At 47.8% G+C, this 24,563-nt stretch overlaps 1 protein-coding gene across 2 annotated transcripts in view; it reads left to right on the top strand.

Moving 5' to 3' along the window:
* The window catches only part of emid1 (EMI domain containing 1), a 51,461-nt gene that overhangs the window by 21,279 nt on the left and 5,619 nt on the right, over positions 1-24,563 (top strand). For both annotated transcript variants that reach the window (XM_037481514.2, XM_037481513.2), the window contains exons 4-9: positions 14,277-14,366; positions 14,471-14,532; positions 18,776-18,908; positions 19,490-19,534; positions 19,633-19,740; positions 22,487-22,594. In XM_037481514.2, the coding sequence (XP_037337411.2) occupies positions 14,277-14,366; positions 14,471-14,532; positions 18,776-18,908; positions 19,490-19,534; positions 19,633-19,740; positions 22,487-22,594 (546 nt within the window). The remainder of the gene's footprint in view (positions 1-14,276; positions 14,367-14,470; positions 14,533-18,775; positions 18,909-19,489; positions 19,535-19,632; positions 19,741-22,486; positions 22,595-24,563) is intronic.

Here is a 24,563-nt window from a genome sequence, read left to right as displayed (position 1 = left end):
GGTCACAGGAAAGATGATAAATAAACCGACGACGAGACAAGGGACGCACCTGGTTTAAATACACTGGGGAGGTGCAAGCGATTGGACACAGGAGGAAACAATCAGGGACTCGGTAGACAAAGAAAATACACCAGGGCAGGAAGTGAAGTTAACTCATGGACACAAGAGGCAGTGAAATCCGCTCTTCAACAGGGTGGGTTTTAATGTTTGAAGCCATTTATTTCTCTCCTACACATAATTCCTACACAATATGACGTTTTTATAACCTGGTATTTATACACAAGGCATGATCATTTCATTTTAAATAAAGGATAAGCAGCAGATCTTTGTTTATATTTCAAAACAATGTATGTGAATGCCAATTTAATTATTTACGTCTTACATTTTTTATGAAAGCACAATTTTCACAAAATTACAGTATCTCTGGAAATATGTAAACGTTTAGCTTTCATTAAGTGTGTTTTTATAGTATGTTATACATAAACGACCCTTCTTCTGCATCACCTTGGATACCTCCCAATAGATGCACCTCATGGACCAAATAAATAGAAATACCTATTAACTTTTTTTCATGCTTCTCCTATTGAAACTTAGCTTGTATCACTAATGAAAGGGTTTTGACATCTTTAGACCAATTCCTTTCTGTAAGAAGGCAAGTCGTGCTAGAAATTCCTACTCAACATGATTCACACGCAGGTGTGACAACAAACGGCTCCTCCTTTTCCTTCTTTTTCTTCTTTTCTTTTGCTCCCATGCCCGAACCCCCCAGGACCCCGATCTGAAGACCGTGTTGTAAAAAAAACGCCGCTATCCCTCCGTCTCTCTGTCTTTGTCCTTCACACTGCTTGGCTGTGCACTGCCCCTCTTCAGCTTATCAGCCCTTTGTAGAGCGCACAGAGCACACATACTTATCTCCAATGGTGCAAAACACAAACATACCCCCGCATGCTCCACGGTTTCCATCTCTTAGAAGATGGCAGCTGGGTTTGGGTGTCCGGGGTTCTCCACACACGGTAGAGATAGAACATTTATGGGCCTTTGTGTGTAATAATCTTCATCGGTGCTGATGAAACAGAGAGAAGAGAGGTGCGGACTTTGTTTCACGTCTGCTAATTCATGCTTGCCATGATTATGTTTATCTGCAGGGTGCTGAAATCCTCTGACGTTCGCTTTGTTTATTTTCTGAGGGAGTTTCCAAAACATGCAAGTGTTTGTCATCAGGATTGAGATGATGCCGATAGCTGCAGCCATGCTCGAATAAGCCTTTGAAATTCCTACAGTCGGTACCCCCCACTGCATGCACCGCGTCTGCTCTTGGTGTGGGCTTACTCCCTAAGTACCGCACGCCACATAACTTCCTCTCAATATCTGAGTATATTTGTGGACATATATTCTGTTTATTTTCAGTGTGCCCCGAGCGTCCCTCCGTGTTAACCTTGTTAATCTTGCTGTTCTATCTCTGACAGAAGAGCACAGCTCTTATCCATCTCTGTTTATTTGTTTAGCTGTGGGCCGTTTTAGTAACTCAAATACACATGGAGTGTTCACTTCCTCCAAGTTGTCTTAAATGGATTTAAAAAAACGTTTTTTCCCCTGCCGGGTCAAAGGTCAGACGCTGCACGGATTTGTTGAAGGGTTCTGAGGTCGCTACATATCGGTCTGTATGTTTGTTATGTCTGTCTTCTGCTTTGCTGGATGTAGGTTTAGCCGATGTGAAACCTGCAGTGCAGTGCCAGGGATCAGGAGAATGTGGTCCAGATCTTCGCCGAGTCTTTCACACACATCTTCATTTATTTTGCCACCATGAAAAGTTCCTTATACTGTGTAAACGTATGAGAGCCTTGATTAATATTGACCTCACTTGTGTTTGTGTAACCTCAGCAAGCCCAGCTCCAGCATACTTGGATTATTGCTAGAGTTTAAAGCCTTACCTCCTGCAGGCCAGCCATCACTCAGCACAGTGCCAGTTAGCGTTGTACGGGATTAACGCAGGTTTGACCCCCACCAGGTGTGTGCGACCCGCGTCACCGGCTCACGTCTCGGCCGCGGTGTTGTGTTCCCTTGTGCCTCCCCATGCGAGTCTACCTGAGTAGAGACTCACTGTTCCACACACTATCACCCTGAACCCAAAAAGCCCAATCAGCTTTGATCCCACCCTGCGGCCCCCTGGAAGTAAGTGGGGTCTAATCCCTAAAAAGCCCTAGAAAACCACAGAGGAATGCCTTGCACACAGCACACCATTCACTCAGGGATTAGCCTAAGAGCAGCTCAGCTTCACACAGTCATTTACTCCAACTACTCTGTGAGTACATACGTGTGGGTTTGTGTGTGTGCATATCTATATGTATGCTAATTCTGCATGTATGCATACAGGGGTTGGACACAATAATCTAGGACCTCTAAAAATCGAAGACTTTGGCAACGCTGCCAGAAAGCCGGGTCATAGTACTATAATCATAATACTGATTTGCGGCATAATAAAGAGAGGTTTGACAATCAGTTCCTTAATGTTTCAGTTTTGTGTGAGTTTTCATACTTGTGTAACGCTCCAAAGACCAAGAGGCCAAAATATCTGTGCCAAAGTGCACTGCTCCAAAGTTTGTAAAGTGGGAGCTGCTTCCAATTTTAGGAGATTCAATGATTTATTCAAAGACTAAAGTTTTCATTAATCTAAAAGGTCAATTGTTAACTGCTACTACACTTAACAATTACACGCTTTCCCATCATTTTTCATGATGTCATCATCAATAATAATAATTCAATCCGGAGAGACTTGTTGAAGTTTGAACACTGCTCTATTATAACATGCATTAATATTGATATTGCAATGTGTTTGGGGCTTGGAGTCCATCCTGCCGTAGGATAGACCAGGGGCCGGGATGCTGAGCCGAGCTATATCCCCCCCCTTTGGGAGTCCAGACACTGGTGATGGTGGTAGAGAATAAGTTGCTCCAATATCCTGATGTGCCAGTTACTGCTGTAGATTGGAGGTGTCAGGGGTGGTGGCGGGTCGCCTTTGGTGCGCGCTGAAATGACAACTGACAGCAGAGAGAGAGAACAGTCTTTTAACGTTTGCCAGCACTGATGCAATTGGTTTACGGTAACACCACCCACATCTGGTTGGCTGGTACTACCTGACCCCGCCCCTAATGTGCCCTCATGGAGAGAGGAAGGCTACCGGAAATGGCAACGCCTGTCCAGTCTTCCTGACTGAATTTTCGCCTAAGCTTTTATTTATCATGCACTATAATCTCACAACAAGGCATGAAAGCATCATCACATAAATGTAAAGATGATTCTTCCATAAGCCCTCAATTGCACATTTATTAGTTTAGAATAGCTCCAAACTTTTCATTTGGACAGCAGAAAATGATTCTACTAACAGCGATATCTTTTAGTGTTATTGAAATACAACCCAACGTTATCCAATCCGGAAATTTCATTTGTCTGGAACACAGTTTTATAAACATCTGTTAACCACCTTGTAGGATAAAGCTGAGCGCCAGAACATGCTGTCTTTAATTATACAGTAGTTTGATTTTTTGCTGCAGCCGGATCGAATGTGTCCACCAGAAGTCTGCCCACTGAGAGGAGGGGCAGTGGTATCAGGTTGATGGTTGTGTCATTCATGTTCCAGATGGAGGACATCACGGTCGGTCCCGTGCATGTGTTTTGGTGCGCGGCTCCAGAAAAAATGAAGCACGATGTAAGTAGTGATGCTCAGGTTTGGCGTTGAGGTGATCGGTGAAGACAATGAGGGAGCAGTGGACTCATCGTGAACCTGCGGTGTGGAGGGTTGATTCTGACTCTGTGCCACTGTTTTGCGAGCTTACTCATATGTGACTGTGGGTTTGTAATGTAATGTATGTTAGGTAGAGGTCTGGTATCTAATCTAATACCAGAGGATATTCAAGAAATATGAGCCGTCTAAATCCTGGGCTTTGAGACCCTGCTGTGGATCGGGCCTGTGTCTGCAGTAATGGACTGAATGTGACTGAATGCCCACTACAAAGGCCCTCCTCAAACAAACAGCATGTCAGACACACACACACACACACACACACACACTGTGCTTCTATCAGCCAGGTCTGTTTTCCTTTCATGCATGAATGTATATCCTGACAGGGAACCTATTATGACCCCTGAATAGTCAGAGTTACAGAGTAACTTTACATTGCAAGAACCCATGAACCATGAAGGGCTCAGTATGTGCAAAACAATGCTGCTTTAATGTGCAGGGTGGAGTTTTCTTGTAAACAAAGATATATTTACAAGAGATGCACTGATGCTATTTGAGTCTCTCTCTACCAGACACTGGCTGCTCTCGCACTGTGCGTGAGCTATTTGTTAAACGAGACACGCTACCACTCATAACTCCATCCTTTTATCAAAATGTTTTTATTTGAAAGATCTTATTAGCTAAGCTGGATGAAAACCGCAACACAGCTCCAGCACCAAGAGTTGTCAAGGCAGTTCCACAGCCGGGTTCCTCCGCTACAAATCAAGAGAGCCGCCATCAGCTCCCCTCTGTCATCAAATATGTCCAATATACGTCTAATATGAGCTGAGAGAGAAGAATCTTATTTTAAAATCTCACGTTGAGCCGACTGCGTAATAGAACGTTCACAGCTTGTTTAAAGCTTTACATTTTGGTTGGTTTCCTGGTCTTTCAAGCATCAAAGGTTTATATGGATCAACAGAGAGAATTTTATTTCACCACTGAGTTTATAACACCCATTCAAAACCCATTACAGACAGTCTTTTGACACTGCGATTCCTTCATTTTAACACCAGCTCGAGTGACACTAAATGGGTCAGTGGGTTTTTTACTCAGCCGTTTGTTTCTACAGACTGTTTGTATTGGCAGTCAGGCATATTTACAACAACAAGAGAAATATCTGATGAGCAGAGATATGTTGCTAATAAAATAGCATGTTTGAAAGCATGTGTTGAAACGGTGGTCTTTAGCCATTTCTGCATGTTAAAACCACTGAAAGGGCCCAAATACCTGCACAGCCAAATGATCCAAATGTTTGAAGGCAGAATGGAGATCAGGGTGTAAAAGGAGATGTCCCAAAGGTAACTGGCAAATCACATGATTTGTTATGGAGGAAAAGCCATTGCTCTTTGAGAGAAGCTGAATCCTGAGGAAAATTGCAACAATAGTAAGAAAAGATTTGCCACACATATCCACTGCTCTGAGTTCATTTACATTCCTTCAGAATGAGGCACATTTGCTATTGAAGAATAATATTGTCCTAAAGCAAGTTGGAAAGGGTACAATCTGGCAATCATATATTGGCTCAGGATGGCCATCACTGTCAACAAGTTATTGTTTACACTTGTGGTTAAGGAAAAATAAAGGTTATTGAAACCTGTTTCTTAGCACGACGTGTGTACTTATATCTTAGCACAAGAGGGAAATTATACAGACAACTGTTATTCACCCAGCACTGTGTGTATGGCAGAGGGCATGTGGCAGGATGTTTTGCTGTAGGTTTGAGGACTGTTCCCGGCTTGGATGCAGATGTGGGGGCAGCGTAAATGGTCTAATGGCAAGAAGGGTGTAAACTTTCTATTGCATCATGTTGCTTGGTTAAGCTTTTGTTTGGATATTTTTGGTCTTCCAGTTATACTTTACTCTGAAATAAGTTGCTGTATAAAAGGATTAAAAAAAATTCAGCTATTCAGATTTCATATTCCAGCAGCTGGAGAACACACACAGAATTTGTGAATTTTATTTGTACCTTAAAAAAAGCTTGTGTTTTTATGTGCCATTAGACTTGATTGTGGCAATGATGCCGTCCTTTTAGATCACGGCAATTCCTTTAGTTAGAGCAAGTCAAAACCAATATGCACACTGACCAAATACTTGAGGACTTGAGTTTTAATAAAGCAGAGCATAAGCATAGCATAATGTTGATGTCACAAAGGCTTACTGTTCAACATGCTGTTCAACAGCTCAGTGCGACATGCAAGTCAACAGCAATAACTTATTGCACTTATTGTGTTACAATACATGCATTTGTGTGGAGGTCTAATTCTGGTCTCGGGTTTTGTGTTTAGAACTTTTATTTGTCAGCCACCTGCGGCAGTGATTTGGCTGAGAGGAGATTAAGTACTGCGGCGTGTAGGGAGTGTTTTATGAGGGGAGGTCACAGACAAGACGGACCCCTCCCTGCCACATTAAAACAAGAGAGGTCTGTGGTTTCATACAGCCAGTCCTGGAGTCCTGTTTCCACTGGTTTCCTGGGTGACTGCAGCAAAGACAGAAATGGGGTTGCACATCACTGGATAAGTTGCCAACCAAGCGTTGCCGAGGAAAAGTTTACAAAGCGGCTTAATTTGGGTCAACCGGGATCCTGGGGGAAGAGCCCGTTTCCTCCGGGGCTTCTGTGTTATTGCGTCTCTCTTAATAAAAGTGAAGGGTGTGTGCTGCACCGTCGGCCTCTACTGTTCACTTTTATTACACATCTGGTGCTTTCAAAGGAGGAAACACAAGAGTGCCGGGCATATTTGTAGTGCAGCTTGTCCCAACCACATACGGCCTCAAGTCCATATATTGCAATTCAACATATGTGCCCACCACTAATTTTAGCCTCTTTACACTGACCACAGCATTGTTTGCTTTCACTTGCACCACAATTTTCTTTCTCCATTTTTGCCATATGTCTCGTGTTTTTGGGATACCAGAGGGGAGAAAAGCAAAAAGATTTCTTACCTTTTTTGAATTCAATTAAAATTGAAAATGCTATTTTAAGTTTGTGCACACAAGATTCTCTTTCTGTTTCGTGTCTCCGTCTCTTTGAACACAAACCGTGTCCTCGGCTGTAGCGGACTTCACCCCAAAGGGGTTAACAATTAGGTGAGGCAGTTCTGCTCAGTAATTACAGGCAAAAGGTGGTGAGTGATTGTGAAACAAATCCCAAAGTTCCTGTTACTGTAATAAGGGCGAGATAGTTGAGGTGGGTCTTCTGGGAAATACGACAAGCAGGGAGCCTGGTGGGAGGCAGGTTATGGAAGGTGAGTGCTGCATCCTGTACAGAGAGAGAGTGAGAGAGAGAGATTTTTTGATTTTTAAAAAAACTTTATTTTTACGTAAAGCAATATCAATTTTTTGGACAATCTAACAGGTATATAATTTATAATGTATTTAATATAATCAATTTGGACGATCTGGACTCTCTTTTTCAATGGGCCGCCCCGCTCAGGAACCTCCTCAGCCGGACTGACGCCTCACTCGGTCCCGGTAGTGCTCCCCCCATCTCGGTTGAGCTTGAGAAGGAGCTTCCTCAGCCTGTATACCTCCTGCTGGGTGAAGTCTCCAGCTCCCTTCTTCATGCTGCCGTGTCGGGCGGAGCGAGGAAACTTCTCCAGGTCAGAGAAGTAGTCCTCCAGCCTCACTCCCCTCTCGTTCTTGGTGGCCAGCAGGAACTCCTTCACCTGCCCCACCCCGTACCTCCTGGAGACCGTCCCACCTGAGGAGACGCTGATGGCAGAGCCCCACTCCTAAGAGGAGTCGGACTCCCCACCCCCCGACTCCCCTCTGCTCGACACCCCTCCCCTCTTTGCCTGAGAGCCTCCTCTACTGCCCCTCGTCTTTCTATTCAGGTGGGGGACCTTAAAGCCCACCCTCCCCTCCTCCATCTCCTCCTCACTGTCGGAGACACCCATCCCACCATCGAGTGACCCCCGAGCTCCTTTACAGTCGCTCTCACGACTCATCCCACTCGTCCCCTCTTTCACTCTGTCACACACAAGACTCGCCCACTGGGCTACATTCACTTCTCCATTCACTCCCACACTCACCCCCTCACCCACCTGACCGACCGGCCGGGCCTCACCCATCCCCACACTCACCCACCTGACCGACCGGCTGGGCCACACTCACGCCCTCACCCACCCCCTCACCCACCTGACAGACCGGCTGGGCCACACTCACCCCCTCACCCACCTGACCGACCGGCCGGGCCTCACCCATCCCCACACTTACCCCCTCACCCACCTGACCGACCGGCCGGGCCTCACTCACCCCTTCACCCAACTCTCCAACGACCTCCTGGGCTTCCCCAGCCCCCTCTTCCTCCCTGGCCCCCCCAGCACCCTCCCGGTTCTGGTCCTGAGAGGAGGGGGTCTTCACTGGACAACTCCTCGCCAGGTGTCCCTCTCCACCACACCGAAAACACCTCCCATCGTCCGATGTAGCGAACATCACGTATTCGAACCCTTTGAGGTTGAGAGCCTGGGTCCTGGTGAGGACCATGTGGAGCTGTCTCCTGTGAGACACCACATGCCTCAGCAGAGGAGACCTACACCCTGAGGACACCTTCCTCATTTGGGACACCACCGTCCCGTGCTTCACCAGCTCGCCGAGCAGCGCATCATCCGGTACGAACGGCGGAACGTTCGAGACCGTGACTCTGACCGCCGGCTCGGCGAGAGGCAGCACGGGAACGAGGGTGCCGTGCACCACCACGCCGCTCGCCACCACCTTGCGCGCCTTCTCCACGCTGTCCACGAAGATGACCACCACGTGGTTCATCCGTGCAGCGGACTTAACGCTCCCGTGACCGACCAACCCCCCCACGGCCAGGCCACAGTCCTCCACGGAACACGCGAAGCATGGCGCGAGCCGTGCTTCCGTGTTAGCCCCGTGAGGTCCATCTGTGCGTGGAGCACGCCGATCGGCTACAAACACGCTCAAATTAAGACAGACAGAAACCAAAATCACACGTACACACAACCACACATTCACACTAAAAGATCCGAAAATAAACGAAATTACAGCTGGAAATCACTACCAAACAATTCACCTCACGCCACGCTCCGTTCACTCCGCACTCCAGAGAGAGAGAGAGAGAGAGGTCTATCTCTGCACAGTGAGGCCGGCCTCCTGTCCCCGGATGTCAATGAGAGCACATGTCTTTAAGCCAGACAAACCCCTCTGTCTGCAGACCACAGCTATCCCACCTGTCAGACCCTTCAGCTCAACGCTGCGCTGTAATTACACATCACTGCCGTGGAGGCGGTCGGAAAGGGGGGCGCACACCCCGTCAATGCCATCAGCATCAATACAGGCATGTGCTGGAAAAACAGAGAGTGAGTGAGAGAGACGGGGAGTGTAAGTGAGAGGGAAGGTGAGGTAAAGAGAGCCCTGTCTGGGACAAAGAGGCGGGAGGAGAGGCAGGAGAGCCTCCTCCTTCCTGTGAAAGATTAGAGGGTTGTGTGTGCGAGCACATCTGGATGGGCTGTAAGAGCTGAGAGGGCTGATGTGAGGATCGGTAGAGCCAAACCGAACACACTGAACCGGCCTCTGAAGCATTTACCTCTGTTTACGCACCATGGTATTGGCAGTTATACACACATGCTTTGAAAAATATTAAGTAAAAGGAGCTAAAGCTAAAAGAGGATACTGGCCTTTTTGTCTGAAGAACAAATTAGTTTAGAAAAAGTTGTTTAACTACCTGGAAATGTCACAAAGTATAATCGGACTATATTCCCATTAACTCTTTGACTAAAATGATGGACTTTAAGACAAAATTCCCAAAGGTTCAAGTTCATAGATCATCTCCTCAGGTGCAGTAACCAGACTTCATGTTGTTAAGTATTTTCCCGGTTGGTAGTGACTGACGGAGGTCCGGCCGTGTGGAGGTTGTGGTTAGGGTGTTGTGGTGAATGTGTGTGCGGCCTTGCGCTGCGTTGGGTTACGTGCCTGTGCTGATTGATGGGGTGAGATGTGTGTGTGTGTGTGTGTGTGTGTGTGTGTGTGTGTGTGTGTGTGTGTGTGTGTGTGTGCACAAGGTGAAAACCTCACTGACCTTGCACACTCTCACCCCAGGGTCCTGGAGGCTGGAGCTTGGTTTCATTTGCCGCACCCACACCAAGCCTTGTAAACCAGAGCAGATGTATAGACCAGCACTTTTCGACTAAAACAAAGTGCAAAGGTGAAGATTCAGTCTCACTCAGCTTCCTTTTTTCTCTGGGATCAATTATCTGACCATTTGAACCAGTCCGTTGTGTGGGCAGCTCCATTCCCAGGCTGACAGGTTCGGGAAGCAGAGTGGCAATTCCCGAGGAAGGAAATGATGAAGTGAGTCCCACCCTTTGAGTCAATCACCTAGTAAAAGAGAGCTGCGAGTCTGGGAAAGCCCGGTAAACGTGTTGACTAAGTGCAGGTTTGCACTGAGCTGAGCCCCGAGCCCTGATGATCAGACGGACACCCGTCAGCTGTGTGGGAGGTGGAGGCCGCTGATGGGAGGTGGAAGCCGCTGATGGGTTAGAATCTGTGATTGATTGGAGTCGTCCATCAGAGGAAATGTTGAAATATCCCTTTTTTTCACTCCCAATTCCATACACCCGATACTGGTTAATGAGTCAGCTCTGATATCTCAAATCAGTGTAGCTCCCTGCGAGGATGTCATTGGATCAATTGTCAGGCAGTTCAGGGATTTCTTTACTTCCAATAATAATGTCATTATATAGGAATGAATGTGAATGCATCACATAAAGGCCTCATCACAATTCTGGATCCCCCTAATCGGGGATGTTATGCAGAGTTTCCTTTACAAAAGATCTCAGGATTAGGGTCAAGCGTGTGCTTGCAGCAGGAAAAATAATGAACGCAGTGACATTTTGCTTCTAAAATGGTTGGATTACAAAATTCTTTGATACCTTGATAATGTATCGGGTCTGCAAAAATTGCAAATCAGACGAGCAAACATATGTCCCTAGAAGCCTCCTTTTTAGCGTGTGTGTGTTTGTGTGAAGGAAGCAGCGGTCTTCAGTCTCTCAGTGCAGAGACGGAGACAAACGCCTTCCCTGGTTGGCTGTCAGCATCTGGTCACTAAGGAGGCTGTGGCGCTGAGCTCAGCTAATTGACCAGACAGAGATGGATCAGGACCTCGTTCTCTGCTGTGTGTGTGTGTGTGTGTGTGTGTGTGTGTCTGTGTGTCTGTGTCTGTGTCTGTGTGTGTGTGTGTGGGTGTTTTGATGTTTCCCTAGAGGAACTATGAACTTGAGATAACTCTGTTACAAGAAGGAAAACAGTGCACACACACTGGGATACGATTCATCATCTGCTGCAATATGACGGGGCACCAGTGTCAAGGCCTCTCTGTGTGCAAGCTGCTACATTTTTATGCAGAAGACAAATAAGCCTCAGTAGGTGACAGGCTTCGAGGATCAGGCAGCCGGTTCAGCGGCGTGTGAGACATGTGTTTCAAGGCTCTGGCTGCCTGTGCTAATTGGGCTCTGCACTGAAACACTGGTTTATTTTCAGTGGGAGAGTATCAATGAAGGAACAACCCAGGACCATTAATAACACAGCACACCCATCGTCTGGGTTTTTCACCCTCGCACTTTTTTCTCTTTCTCTCACACTTGTGGCAAAGATCCAAGTGGGTCTTAAAGAGCCAATTATGACAACTTTGGAATTAAGCTCCAATAAGGATATTATAATGGTATAATAGTAAGAGAGCAGGCTGTTGAAGATGTGTTTTCTTCCCCTTGCTGTCTGGAATCAATGTCTCTCTGGTGTCGAATCACAAAGGCAGTTTGTTACCACGCTGAGCTGTCATTCACCCTCTTTCTGTCTACTTTGTCATCCCTCATAACATACATATGCATGTAATGTGAGCAAGGGAGTTAAAACTCACGACTGGACAACCTAGTATTGGTGTGTTATATCATGAACATTTAATTCAAACAAACATACTCTAGTGGTCATTTTATTACAACAATGAAGCGACGCTGAGTGAACCCAGCATAGAATCTCTCATCAGGGTTTGATTTGAGTCCCAACGGGCAACATGTGCGGCAAACATCGGCCCTTTCTAACCTCCACCTACAACTACTTTAATAGAGGGCCTGTGTGCTTCAAGAGCTCACTTCAGCTTTTGGATGGCTTCAAGGCTCCATAATAAACTTTAATTTTGATAGAGACAGTCTAGATAATTGCACAATATGAAATTAATATTATCATGTACTTGAGCCTGACCATTATTAAATGGCATTAAGCAATAGAAGATAACCTCCATGTGACCTTCGATCATATCTCCCTCATTTCTGTGTGTGTGTGCGTGTCTGTGTGTGAGGGAGAGAGAGAAAGGGCTGATGTCAGGATGACCTGCTGAACTCTCTGCGGGGGTATATCTCCAGTGAAGAGTTCTGACTCAGCCGTTGACTAGTGAACAGTGCAAAATGGGGCTAAAGGTCAAATATATTCACACATTTCTTTGACCACCCCCCCACTGGGACAATTAGCCTACTGAGAACAAAGAGTGGATACAATGAACCGCGTCAATCGCAGCGGGGGGGACATTCAATAACTGAGGTGATGTTATTTTTGTCAGAGTTTCATTCTCCTGAGAGAGAGAGAGAGAGAGAGAGAGAGAGACGGGTTTGGGCTTCATACAAGCAGGAGTGTGACTGACAGGGGGAAGTGATGCCTTTAGGGGTGAGAGTTGGATTTCCTATCCAAACTCCTCTTTGTAATGGAAGGCAGCCATGAGCCGACCAGCAGAGAATCCGTCCCTGGCGTGTGCGTTCACGCTCTCCTACACACACACACACACACACTCCTCTTTTTGTCTCTGCGGTCTTCTCCAGGTGGACTGAAGTGCGCTGTTGGTCCGTGTGTCTCCAAGCACATGGTTATCAGTATGCAAGAGATTTTTTCTAGAATCTAGAGCACATGCCAAAAAAATGTCATACTCGGCCCTTAGTTGGTTTAAATACATCTACACAAATACCCAAAACAGAGTGCAAAGGGTTGAGGAAGTGGAATTATTGAAGTAGTTTCCTTTTACCCTAAAAACCCTAAAACTTCTATGCCCTCTTTGTTGCTTATGTTCCCAAACATTTATTTTTTTGCTTGACAAAACGCGCTCCAGAGGGGATTTCCTCCCCCCTGTCTGCAGTTGATAGAGATAGATTATAACATCTGATTGGTACATTAAAGGAAACTGTATGGGGAGAAGAAGAACATTTCTCTCCTGCTGCATCCTGGTGCTGCAGGTGCTCGGTGGCCACCGAGTGGCCGAGGCGCGTTTCCTGGCGCCTAATGAGGTGCTGAACCCGGCCTCTTGTTTCTATCAGGAGCACCTGGGCCGACCAGAGCCAGGCCGGGCCAGACAAAGGAGTCAGTCTAGCAATTCCAAAAGGTCCACCCATTCAAAACATCCAGAACCCAGGGACACTAACTCCCACACTTCATAAAATGAAGGCAAGACAGAATGCGAGCTGAGACTGCCCATTCTCTCTGGACAAGGGAATTATTGTTTGTCTTTACGCTCGCACTCTGAAAGGCTCTTAGGTTTTATACTCCAAAGACACAAGGGAAAAGGAAAGCAGCTTGGCAAAGATGTTTGTCTCTTGGAGGGAAAAAAGCAGCAACTGTCTGGGGATTTCCATTTGTATCTCTTCATTAACGCTTAACATATTGTATTGCATTGTTATTGTCAGCTGTCTCTGGCTTTTTGATATTGAGAAGTTCACCTGAAAGATTTGGACCCACACACAGACACAGCAAAGACTTCATCTCTGTTATCATCCACATTGGGGTGTACTCACACGAGCCAGAGCTCAATGGAGTGTCCATCTGTTTGGCGTGATGACATAACAATAAACACATGACTCAATGACACCTGCAGCCTTTTAATGGGTATTTGGACAGAGTAGTTGGGCTGTTTTTTAACTCTTTTTCTTTTGAATAGAAGATTTTTCTGTTTTCTAATACTGCCCTCCACATTGTTGGAGTCACTGGAACCAATTTGTTTATTTTTTTCCTATAATTCGAGCAGATGGCATCTACAGTACGCTCAATGTTAGACAACTAAAAAGACGGTATAGAAGGAGAGAGATTATGGTTGCGTTACAAGTGCACATAAATCAACAATTGCATGTGTGTGGAGCTCCTTGGTAGCCGAGGGGTTCGATTTTGGCCCCGTAACCCTTATTGCACGTTATACTCCTCTCCCCCATTTTACTTATTATCCATCAAATCAAACTATTGTCCCACATTTGTGCCCAGATCTCTGCATAATGCTGCATAAATACTTCTTATTTTATTGGCACTTAACAAAAGATTTGCAGAATATTCCAATAAAACTGAGATTTCTAGGATGTTGTATTTGCATCACAAGTATTCAATGATTTTTTTCGGTCTGTCCGCTCCAAAAATTGTGGTATAATCGGAACTATAATAGCCACCGAAAAGAGCTCTAAAACTTGCAGTTGCAACAGAAGTGAAATTTTCCAGCCTTTATCTTCTGTTACAGATGCGAGGAACCAGCTTGTAGCTCAAGAGGCCATCAGGAAACCGTCCACGCTACGACGACCACATGGACGTACAGGAGAGCCAACCTCTAGTAGGAGCATGTTACTACGTTGACTATAACACAAAATCGCAAAGATATATTACATGCTTAAGTGTGGTAAAATAAAAACGTCTTTTTTCTTCTTTCTTTTTTAGATTGTCTCAACTGCAGTCGAATCACAGCTTTGACCGACAGGCTGAGCTCCCTGGAGGCGAAGGTTTGGACAAACTCATCCAGCCACCAGCTCTGAATCACTGAAATGCGAATCATTATTCACAATAAAAATTGTTCCCTATCAGGGAACTCGAGCTGCGTAAAACGCTGTGGGAACGCCCCTGCGTGACCGCCCCTGCGTGACCGTGTCATGAAGCACTTGTGAAAATTAACCAATGGCGAGCTGGTATGTCATAGCGGGGACGCCGGACCAGGGCGCTATAAAGGGACCCGAAGGGCAGGACCATTCATCTCTGTGCCTTCATCTAGTGCGTGTGAAGTTTTCCACTTAGATAGAAATGGCTGAGCGGTTCGTCCAGTGTGTTCCCCCTTGCACCCGATTTATTATGGGCAGAGACTCGCACAACCTGTGTGTTGTCTGCTTAGGCATGGAGCACGCCCAGCTAGCCCTTGAAGCTTGAAGGGGCTAGCTGTGCAGACTGTGAGCATTTGACGTGGCAATCTCGCGTCTCTCGTCGAGCTCTCTTCAATGAGGACGGCTCGATGAGGCGTGCTCCCCGCGGCTCCGGTTCGGCTCATGCCGAGGCGGAGCCCCGGATGCCTTCCTGGGGATCACAAATGGATCTCACGGAGGATTCCGGGACGGCTGACGCCTTTTCCCGGCCCTTCACTATGGGATCCAGGCGCTCGTTTCTGGAGGCGGAGGCACGCTCCGCGGCTTCCTCCACCCCGGACGAGACGCCGCTCTTACGTTTTTCCGGCTCCGAGGAGCTGGACGTGGTGAGCGTAGAGGCAGCTGAGGCTGACGCCGAGGCGACTCATTCCCCCGCTGCCGCAAAAGAATTGCTGGAGGTCCTCACCCGAGCCGATGACAGATTACATATCAGCTGGCCGGCGGGTGAGCAGCAGCCGTCTGCTCCCGGTAGACTGCAGGAGCGGTTTTTACCTTCCCGCAGAGTGCCTCCACACCGATGCCTGCCGTTCTTCCCAGACGTCCACACTGAGGTGTCGGCGTCCTGGAGTAGGCCGTGTACAACCCGCGTACGGCATTGTACTCGTCTTTAGCTGAGGCTAGGCGACATGGCTACGGAAGGATGCCGGCCGCGGAGGGGGCCCTGGCGAGCCATGTTTCCCCCGCGGCCATGTCGTTGAGGACACCGGTACTGCCCACCAAGCCTTCGAGGACTACCTCGGTTCTGGTGGGCAGGGCTTACTCGACGGCGGGGCAAGCGCCGTGCTGCCTGCATACGATGGCGCTTATCCAGGCGTATCAGGCAGAGCTGCTGGCCGACGTGGCCGAGGGGACGGAGCTAACGCCGGAGGCAGTGCGTGAGCTGAAGCACACGGCTGACCTCGCGTTACGAGCCACGAAAGAGACGGCGAAGTCCGTCGGCCGCTCCATGGCAGCCATGGTGGCTACGGAGCGGCACCTTTGGCTGAGCCACTCCGCACTGCAGGAGAAGGACAAGTCCTTCCTCCTGGATGCCCCTCTCTCCCCCACTACCCTCTTCGTAGGTGCCATTGGGGCTGTGGCGGATAAACTCCGTGGCAAGAGGTGGCAGGCGGAGGCGCTCGATTCTTTCGTTCCCCGGCGACGCCACGTCCGCGGGGCCGGACTGGTCTGAGGACCCCCGCAGCTGGGAGGACTACTGGTCTGAGGACCCCCGCCGCGGGGAGGACTTCGTCCAATAGGCCCTGACACCGTAAGGGTCATGGCCCGGAGAGTGACCCCCACCGGAGGTGGTAGGGTGCCACCGCACTCTCCCTGCCAGTACACTGTTACAGGGCGCGGTGTCTGTAGACCCGGGACTTCCAGAGACCGGAGCCCCTGAGAAACTTTTTGGGTGAGTGGCGAGCCCTCCCCAACGTATCTCAATGGGTCCTGCACACAATCGATGTCGGCTACGCCATCCAGTTTAGGTGGCGGCCGCCTCGATTTCGGGGCGTACTACCCACGGTGGTAGACCCCCAGCAGGCTCTGGTGTTGGAACAAGAAGTACAGACCCTGCTGCGGAAGGGAGCCGTAGAATGAGTTCTCCCCCCAGACAGAGAGTCAGGCTATCATAGCCGGTACTTCATCGTTCCAAAGGATGGGGGTTTGCGTCCGATTCTGGATCTCCGCCGTTTGAACCGCGCTGTTGCGAAGTTGAGCTTCAAGATGCTCACTCTCAAACAGATCGCGGCACAAATCAGGTCTGAGGACTGGTTTGTCACGGTAGATCTCCAGGACGCTTACTTTCATATTCCCATCCTCCCTCAATACAGGAAGTTCCTGAGGTTCGCTTTTGGGGATAAAGCTTACCAATACAAGGTCCTTCCTTTTGACCTAGCCCTCTCGCCCCGTACGTTCACAAAATGCGTGGATGCAGCTCTGGCGCCATTGCGTCTCCAGGGCATCCGTATTTTGAACTACTTGGACAACTGGTTGATTTTAGCGCCCTCCGAGCGCCTGGCGGCCCAACACCGTGATGTTGTGCTCGCTCATATCAACCGTCTGGGGCTGAGACTCAACACCAGGAAAAGCGTGCTGTCCCCAGCACGTAGGACCACTTTCCTGGGCGTAATTTGGGATTCGACCACGATGCGGGCACACCTGTCTCCCGCTCGGGTAGTTTCGATCCTCTCTACTGTTCAGCAGGCTAGGCTAGGCCAGCCACTCACTGTGAAACAGTTTCAGAGACTGTTAGGTCTCCTGGCAGCGGTATCCAATGTGATCCCCCCGCGGCCTGTTACACTTGAGACCGTTGCAGTGGTGGCTCAAGACCAAGGGATTCTCCCCAAGGGGGAACCAGCACCGCCTGATCAAAGTCACCCGGCGCTGCCTGAGGGCCCTGGTCATATGGAGGCACCCTGGGTTTCTAGCCCAAGGGCCCGTTTTAGGGGTGATCTGTCACCGGATCATCCTCACGACAGACGCTTCCCTCACGGGCTGGGGTGCGATCATGAGTGGTCCGTGGGGAAACTCCGCTCGTTAAGAGCGGCTTTTATCCCGGGCGTCTTGAACCAAGGGGCAGACACCCTGTCGAGGCAGGGGCCGAGGCCCGGGGACTGGAGACTCCACCCAGAGGCGGTGGAGTTACTTTGGGGTCACTTCGGCCGCGCCGATGTGGATCTATTTGCCTCCGCAGAGACAACTCATTGTCCTCGGTGGTTCTCCCTCACGCACCCCGCCCCTCTCGGCTTGGATGCTTTAGGACATGCATGGCCAAAAAGCATGCGCTTGTACGCTTTCCCCCCGGTTGCTCTGCTCCCAGGGGTTCTGGATAGGGTCCGTCAGGACGGAGTCAGCCTACTGTTAGTAGCCCCGTTCTGGCCGGCCCGCGTATGGTTTGCGGACTTAATATCGCTTCTCGCAGGCCCCCCGGTGGAGATCTCCATTAGGTCGGACCTGCTGGCTCAGGCGTTGGGGTCCATAGTTCACCCCCGCCCGGAGATTTGGAAGCTATGGGCATGGCCCTTGAGGGGGCCCGCCCTTTAAGGTCCAGTCTCTCGACTGAGGTCGTAGAGACCACCTCCTACTCCAGAGCCCCGCCACTAGGAGGGCGTATGCCGGTAGATGGTGCCACCTGCTGTAGGAACAACTGCGGACCCAGTTAACTGCCCGGTCGGTTCAGTACTGGAGGTCCTGCTATGTTTCCACAGGTCTTCCCGTCTGCCTTTGGGGCATCTCTCTTCCTTTGTGGCACCCTGTCCTCCGTTCCTGACGTCGGACCAGGCGTATAACAGAGCCGCAACAGAGCCGCAGCAAGTGAATGGTTATTGCCATGACACTTGCTCATGAATCCGCCGGTCAGCCCGCATCTTGGCTGTCCGGGCCCATTCTACCATCTTGGGGTATGGCGGCTGCAGAAGCCCTCATGTCGGGGACCTTACCCTCGCCTTGAGCACAGGTGCTCTTGTCGAGTGTGCGTTTTTGAAAACTTCACACCACGGTCACCTGCTCGTATGGTGAGTGGGTATAAGTGTTCCCACAGCGTTTTACGCAGCTCGAGTTCCCTGATAGGGAACGTCTCTCGGTTACGTATGTAACCTTCGTTCCCTGAAGGGAACGAGACGCTGTGTAAACGTTCTGCCATACTCCCGGCCTGCCCGTGGCACTCGATTCGGCCTTTCAGAGATGAATGGTCCTGCCCTTCGGGTCCCTTTATAGCGCCCTGGTCCGGCGTCCCCGCTATGATGTACCAGCTCGCCATTGGTTAATTTTCACACGTGCTTCATGACGCGGTCACGCAGGGAACGAAGGTTACATGCGTAACCGAGATACGTTTTATGTCTCCCTGAACCAGGTACAATTATACACTGCCCCGGCGTCCACATCACATCGCCAGCCTCAGGGTAAAGGAGCAAGTGCCCCGGAGGCCTTATCACTGATGGGGGCTGTGCCCGTTCAGGGAGCTCCTGGTGAGCAGGGACCTGCAGGTACGTATATTAGTCTGTGATGCATGAATAAAAATAATTAATAACAAAAATGCCTCTCAGCTTTTCTCAGCGGGCAAGCAATTCTACCTGCTCACCTCTGGTCAGATCCTACTTCCTCTAATGCACACACACTCATTTCCTTCAGCTTCCAAGCACAACAAATTCTCTTCTCCTGCAGTCGAGCTCAGCACTGTAAGGGTTCACTAACCCTACTGCACAGGACGTTAAAAAAGTTATGTAAATGTGTTTTACACAGCCACTATGTGAATTTCATGTGATGATAGAAGATTTCAACTTACTCGAACGGAGTGGAAGTTTTTAATCCACACTCATTCACTATTGTCTATTGAACTGACACTCAGTAGTTTAGCTACAGTGCGAACTTCAGAGGTTTGGTTGTTGAATGCTAATAGCGGCTAATTTAGCTGGAGCTGCTGACCTCAGACAGAGATGGGGACCTGCCTCAGCTCTTCACCATAAGCATGTTGGCCCCATTTCCTCAGTGTATTTCCAAAAAGCTCTTCTCCATGTGTTTTGATTCAATATTTTTTCACAGAGCTGCATCTCTGTTTTCATTCCAGGTCCTCAGGGGGAAAATGGGAGGGATGGGCTGCCTGGCAGAGAAGGTAACTTGTAGCTGCAGTTGCTTCCGCCCATGTAAAACCATTATGGATGAAGACAAGTGAAGGCTTTGAGATTACTCATGACTGTTTCCTCCTCTTAGGGAAACCTGGGTCTCGAGGGCTGCCAGGTCCAAGTGGGCCTCGGGGGGAGGCTGGGACACGGGGCCCATCTGGATCTCCTGGATTCAAGGGATCTTCAGGACCTGCAGGTAAGAGAGGAATGAAAGTAGAAATTCACGGTTAGCAGAGTTGTGACATGAGAGAAACAAATGAACCTTGTTTTAGAAGATGTTGACACACTGATTTGCGTGCGTGATTGAGAGAGACGCAGGGTGTTGTAAAACAGTTGCCTGGTCACCATTTATTGTCTGTAGAAGAAGACATTTTAACGGATCAATGTTGACCAAAGAATCAAGGAAACAACCGAGAAGAAATCAGGTAGATCTCCAACAAAAGAACAATCCTTCAGATTGTTTATCTTTCTCTTCAACCACTCAATCAAACCCACAGATCCTCTAGTGGTAAAAGTTGGAGCATTCCAGCGGACCTCAATGTTTTTAAATTACCGTATTTTCGCGACTATAAGGCGCACTTAAAATCCTTTTTTTTCTAAAAAAACGGCGCGTGCGCCTTGTAATCCGGAGCGCCGTATATATGGCTCAATTGGTTGATCCATACTGGTTAACGAGGATCCATTGGAGGGAAAGTCTGGTGCCAGCAGCCGCGGTAATTCCAGCTCCAACAGCGTATTGTAACGGACTGTGTTTTCATGTTCTGGAGCGGCGTTGCACTTTACAGAGTTTTGGGATGTTCAGTGAAGGGCGCACAATGTCACGTCACTCATCTTAGTGCCACCTATGGGGACGCGGGAATTGTTGTTGTTTTGGAGAGCGATGGTGTGTTTTTGTTCGGCGTAGGCTACGGCCGACAGTAGCCTGTTTCTCGACAATAAAACCAGAAGATAAGCACATTGTCCAGAGATTCATTAGCGAGAGTCGCTACAGTATATTAAAGCTGGTAGTTGGATGTCGGGATCGCGCTGACGGTCCGCCGCGAGGCGCCACCGTCTGTTCCAGCGCTGCCTCTCGGTGCAAGATGCACCAAAGCATTTGCCAAGAATGTTTTCATTAATCAAGAACAAAAGTTGGAGGTTCAGAGATATTGTTAATATCCACATTAACGTTTGAACAACGTTTCCATGGGAGTGAAGAGTTTTCAGAACGCTTAATAACGTTTGATTTAGCACAGCCCGATCTAGTGGATGCATAACGCAGCCCCAGTCAAACGTTTTACTGCAGTTACTTCTATGCGCCTTGTGATCCGGTGCGCTCTATATATGAAAATAGTTCTAAAATTGGCGATTTATTGAAGGTGCGCCTTGTAATTCAGTGCGCCGTATAGTCGCGAAAATACGGTACGTATAAACTTTACCAAACATGTGCTGCTGCTTACCAACGAGAGTCAAATATCTGCTGTACATACTCAAAGCTCACTGCTTATGTACAAATAAAACAAAACCTGTCGCGAAACAAGTAAATCCACAGAAGCTTAGGACATGAATGATGACTAAATAATTGGCAGTACAGGTTCATCACAACATTACTCTCTCAATGTCATTTCTCTGCTCTTGATTATGGAGGGAATGCATCCCTCCTTTTTGACTACATATGACCCGGCTCCGTGCATGCTACTTGTAAAGATGTACATTTAAACTACAAACCCACTTTCCAAGAAGCACCATGTGACTTCAATCTGAAATGAACATGATCTATACATACACAAATCTCAGGTCCTTATGATTTCCATATGCCTGTGGTGTTACTGTTTTTTCTATCTCCATTACTTCATAAGTGCCCAGAGCCAGAGCTTTGTCTTAAGTTGCATCCAAAGCTCCTTATTTTCCTTATTGCGCTGCTTTTTTTTCCATTTCAAAGTGAAAGATAAACACGGGACTGGAACGTGTCCAACGTTATGGAAAATGTTGATAAATGTCATTTTAAGGTAATTGAAAAGAGAATTTGAAAAGTGAACTTGTGTTGTTTGGGGAAGTGATAAAGCACGTATGATATATGCTGAGAAATGAAAGGAAAGTTGTTTTACAAATTCTGAATGGAATTTTGAGGGGATCACCATTGTGTTGCCGAACAATTTAAACTTACATAAACTATACTGCAGATTGCAGTTTGTGTTTCGCCAAACGAAGCCGGTCATTCTGCAGTGTTTACTATGACTAAGTGAAAGCGGCCCACAGAAGTGTCAAATCAGAGCTGTAAAAACATTACTTTGCAAAGCAGTAATTAGTGGGCTGTCATTTTCAGTTGCATCAGTACATAAACAGAGAGGTGATGAGTCCGTCGGAGGGCAGGCGGTGATGTTTATGGTGAAGCATTACATCACGCGAGTCCAAACAAAGGGGTCAGATGTTTTCGTTTTTTTTTTCTTCCTTGAAAAAAATGTCTGGAGGAGGAGAATCACCTCTGGAACCACACCAGCTCCAGGCTTTTACTCTCCCTCACACATACATGTCCAAAAGCTAATATGTATAAGCAGGAAGCATTTCATTTTCTATGAACCAGTCCCAGTATAACTTTGAGTTTAGTGGTGTTTATTTGAGTTTCCGCATGTCTCTAAATCAGTTGCCAGTGTCGGACCCTTAAAGATCATCCTCCTCATTTTAATCACAAAGCAGTCTCCCAGTTAATACACTGCTTAGTTTACTTCACATGCACATACATGCTTATTATATAGTGACACGCACACACAATCCTGTCAGACCTTATTGCGTTGTATCATTCCGTACTTTATCTAATCTATTTCCTCACTGGTCATGGCGTATCCTCTTATAATCACATCATCCCGTCATGCTGTGCGCTCCCTTATGATCATATATCTCACTTTGACATACTTCTCAAGTATGTCCATCACCACAGTAATGTCTGTCATTTCTCTTCTCAGGGCCCCGTGGTCCACAAGGGCTCCCAGGGGAAAGGGGTCTTCCAGGCCCGCCTGGCCCTCCAGGGCCTCCAGCTGAGGCCAGTGCCCACATCCAAGATCCGGACCAGAGTAAGAGACGTCATACAGCATCCATGACAAAAATTCCACACCAAAGACGAGCAAAAAATACCTTTTGTATTTGTTAAAACCTTTTTAAGTTAAGTCAACTCTCCCACTAACATTGTTGGGACACATGCTGTTAGTCTCAAGCAGAGATGAGGAGGCAGCTACAAAGGTCTGCTCTCTACCTCCACCACACGTCTTTTATTTTCATACTGTTAGTCTTCAGGATACTGTCTAAAGTAACATTACTATAGGCATCATGCTACTTCATATACAGTGGTACTCCCAAACAAAAACAGACTTTAATACGTATAATCAATGCACTTTTATTGCTGTATATTTCATTTTAAAGTCAGTTTAGTGCATGTAGACTGATCAAAAGCAAGCCTTTGTTCTGCGGCGGCCCGGCGATGTTTTACAGACCCCGAACCCTTGATATTCATTCGTCCCTAGCAGGCTCACAGACATGTTCTCTCCTGCCGCATAATAGCTTTCAGAAGTTTTATGACTACTGATAAACAAAGGAAACAAAGAGAATGAGAAACAGACAGGATGGCGGTAATCCTGTAACAGCTACTCACTCCTTATTGTCTACCAGCCAGCTAGAGGAGAGTCAAAGAGTATGAAACGAAGGCAGAGGCAGTCCGAGATCCGCTCAGAGGTCACATGCTTTGCTGAGAACCTGTCCGTCACTGATGTCACTGAACAACTTCCAGATGTGGGCAGCTCACACAGCTAAAGGGACGTGTGAGAAACCGACGGAGGCCTTCTCAACGCATCTGCTTTTTAAAATGTGGCTTCAGTGGTAAAGCAAAGAATCCAGCGCACGTATATTTTTAAAGCTGTGGGTCGCTGCGTGGAGAAAGCTGTGGGCACGTCGCATTTGGCGCGATCGTTTCCGAGACTGCGAGTCATTTCTTTCGCATCACAGTAACAGTAGGAGACGTTTTGAGCTTCCTTTGGAAAACACCGGCTTATTTGGCTTTTGCGTCTGCTTCAGGAGGTTGGAATTCCCTTCAGCTGAACGGGAGAAGCCTCCTGTCCAGGAGCCAGAACATAGTATCGAGGCGCAGCGTTGATGTTTGAACATCCTTCACACATTAAGTAGAAAGTAGAAATAGACAGAGACAGCGGCCAGGTTTTTGGATGTCAACTCTGGTTGAGATCTGGCAGAGATGTGCGACACTCCGGCAGCTGGAAGATGTTTCTGGATGTCAGCTCTCCTCCTCCTCCTCCTCCTCCTCCTCTCTGGGTCCCCTGCCTCATTTTGTGATTGGATTTGTATTTCTTACCCGTATGAAATGACCCTATGACCGCACACTTCCTCTATTGCTCAAACGTTTACCGCCATCTTCCTCTTTTAGACCCAGTTAGGTGAAGACGTCCAGTCAGTGTTTTTACACAGTGGATTTGAAATTCCAATGTTTTTAATGGATGAGAAACCCAGATCTACTACTGAAGCGGCTTTTGGAGGCTTTTGTAGTTTACCAACCTGTTGAAGTCATTAGGGTAGTTGTTTTTGTATTTGTTGGAAGATCCTGCCCTCTGGAGGTTACCGTTAGTATAATAAAGATCACCTTCATTTCCCCCGAGTCTGGCTTCTCAATCAGCCTCATTCAGTGTGATTACCCTGTGGAATAATTTACTGCAGGAATGCAGCGACTTCTCTGGTGCGGACAGCAGGACTCAAGGCCCTTTCAGACCGAGCGAGACCACTGTGAAAAAACATTATTTCAAAAGAATTGTGCCTCGCCACAGCGGCTTTTTGCAGAGTTGAGAAAAGCTGTGAGCACAAACTATGTTGCAGTCATACAGCAGCATAAAACCAAAGTAAAACATCACGCACTGTAAAACCTTTGATCAACATTCCTCACAAGTTCAAGTCTGAACATTTCACAGACTTCTTTCTAAAGGAGCACTTTCATCCATTTCATCCAAATACATCCATTTCATTGGTGGAGCTTGTTTGAGGTAA

The sequence above is a fragment of the Pungitius pungitius genome, chromosome 5 (genome assembly GCF_949316345.1).
Source record: "Pungitius pungitius chromosome 5, fPunPun2.1, whole genome shotgun sequence".
NCBI lineage: Eukaryota > Metazoa > Chordata > Actinopteri > Perciformes > Gasterosteidae > Pungitius > Pungitius pungitius.
The sequence above is the reverse complement of the archived record's forward strand: the minus strand, read 5'-3'. Positions and strand labels throughout refer to the sequence as shown.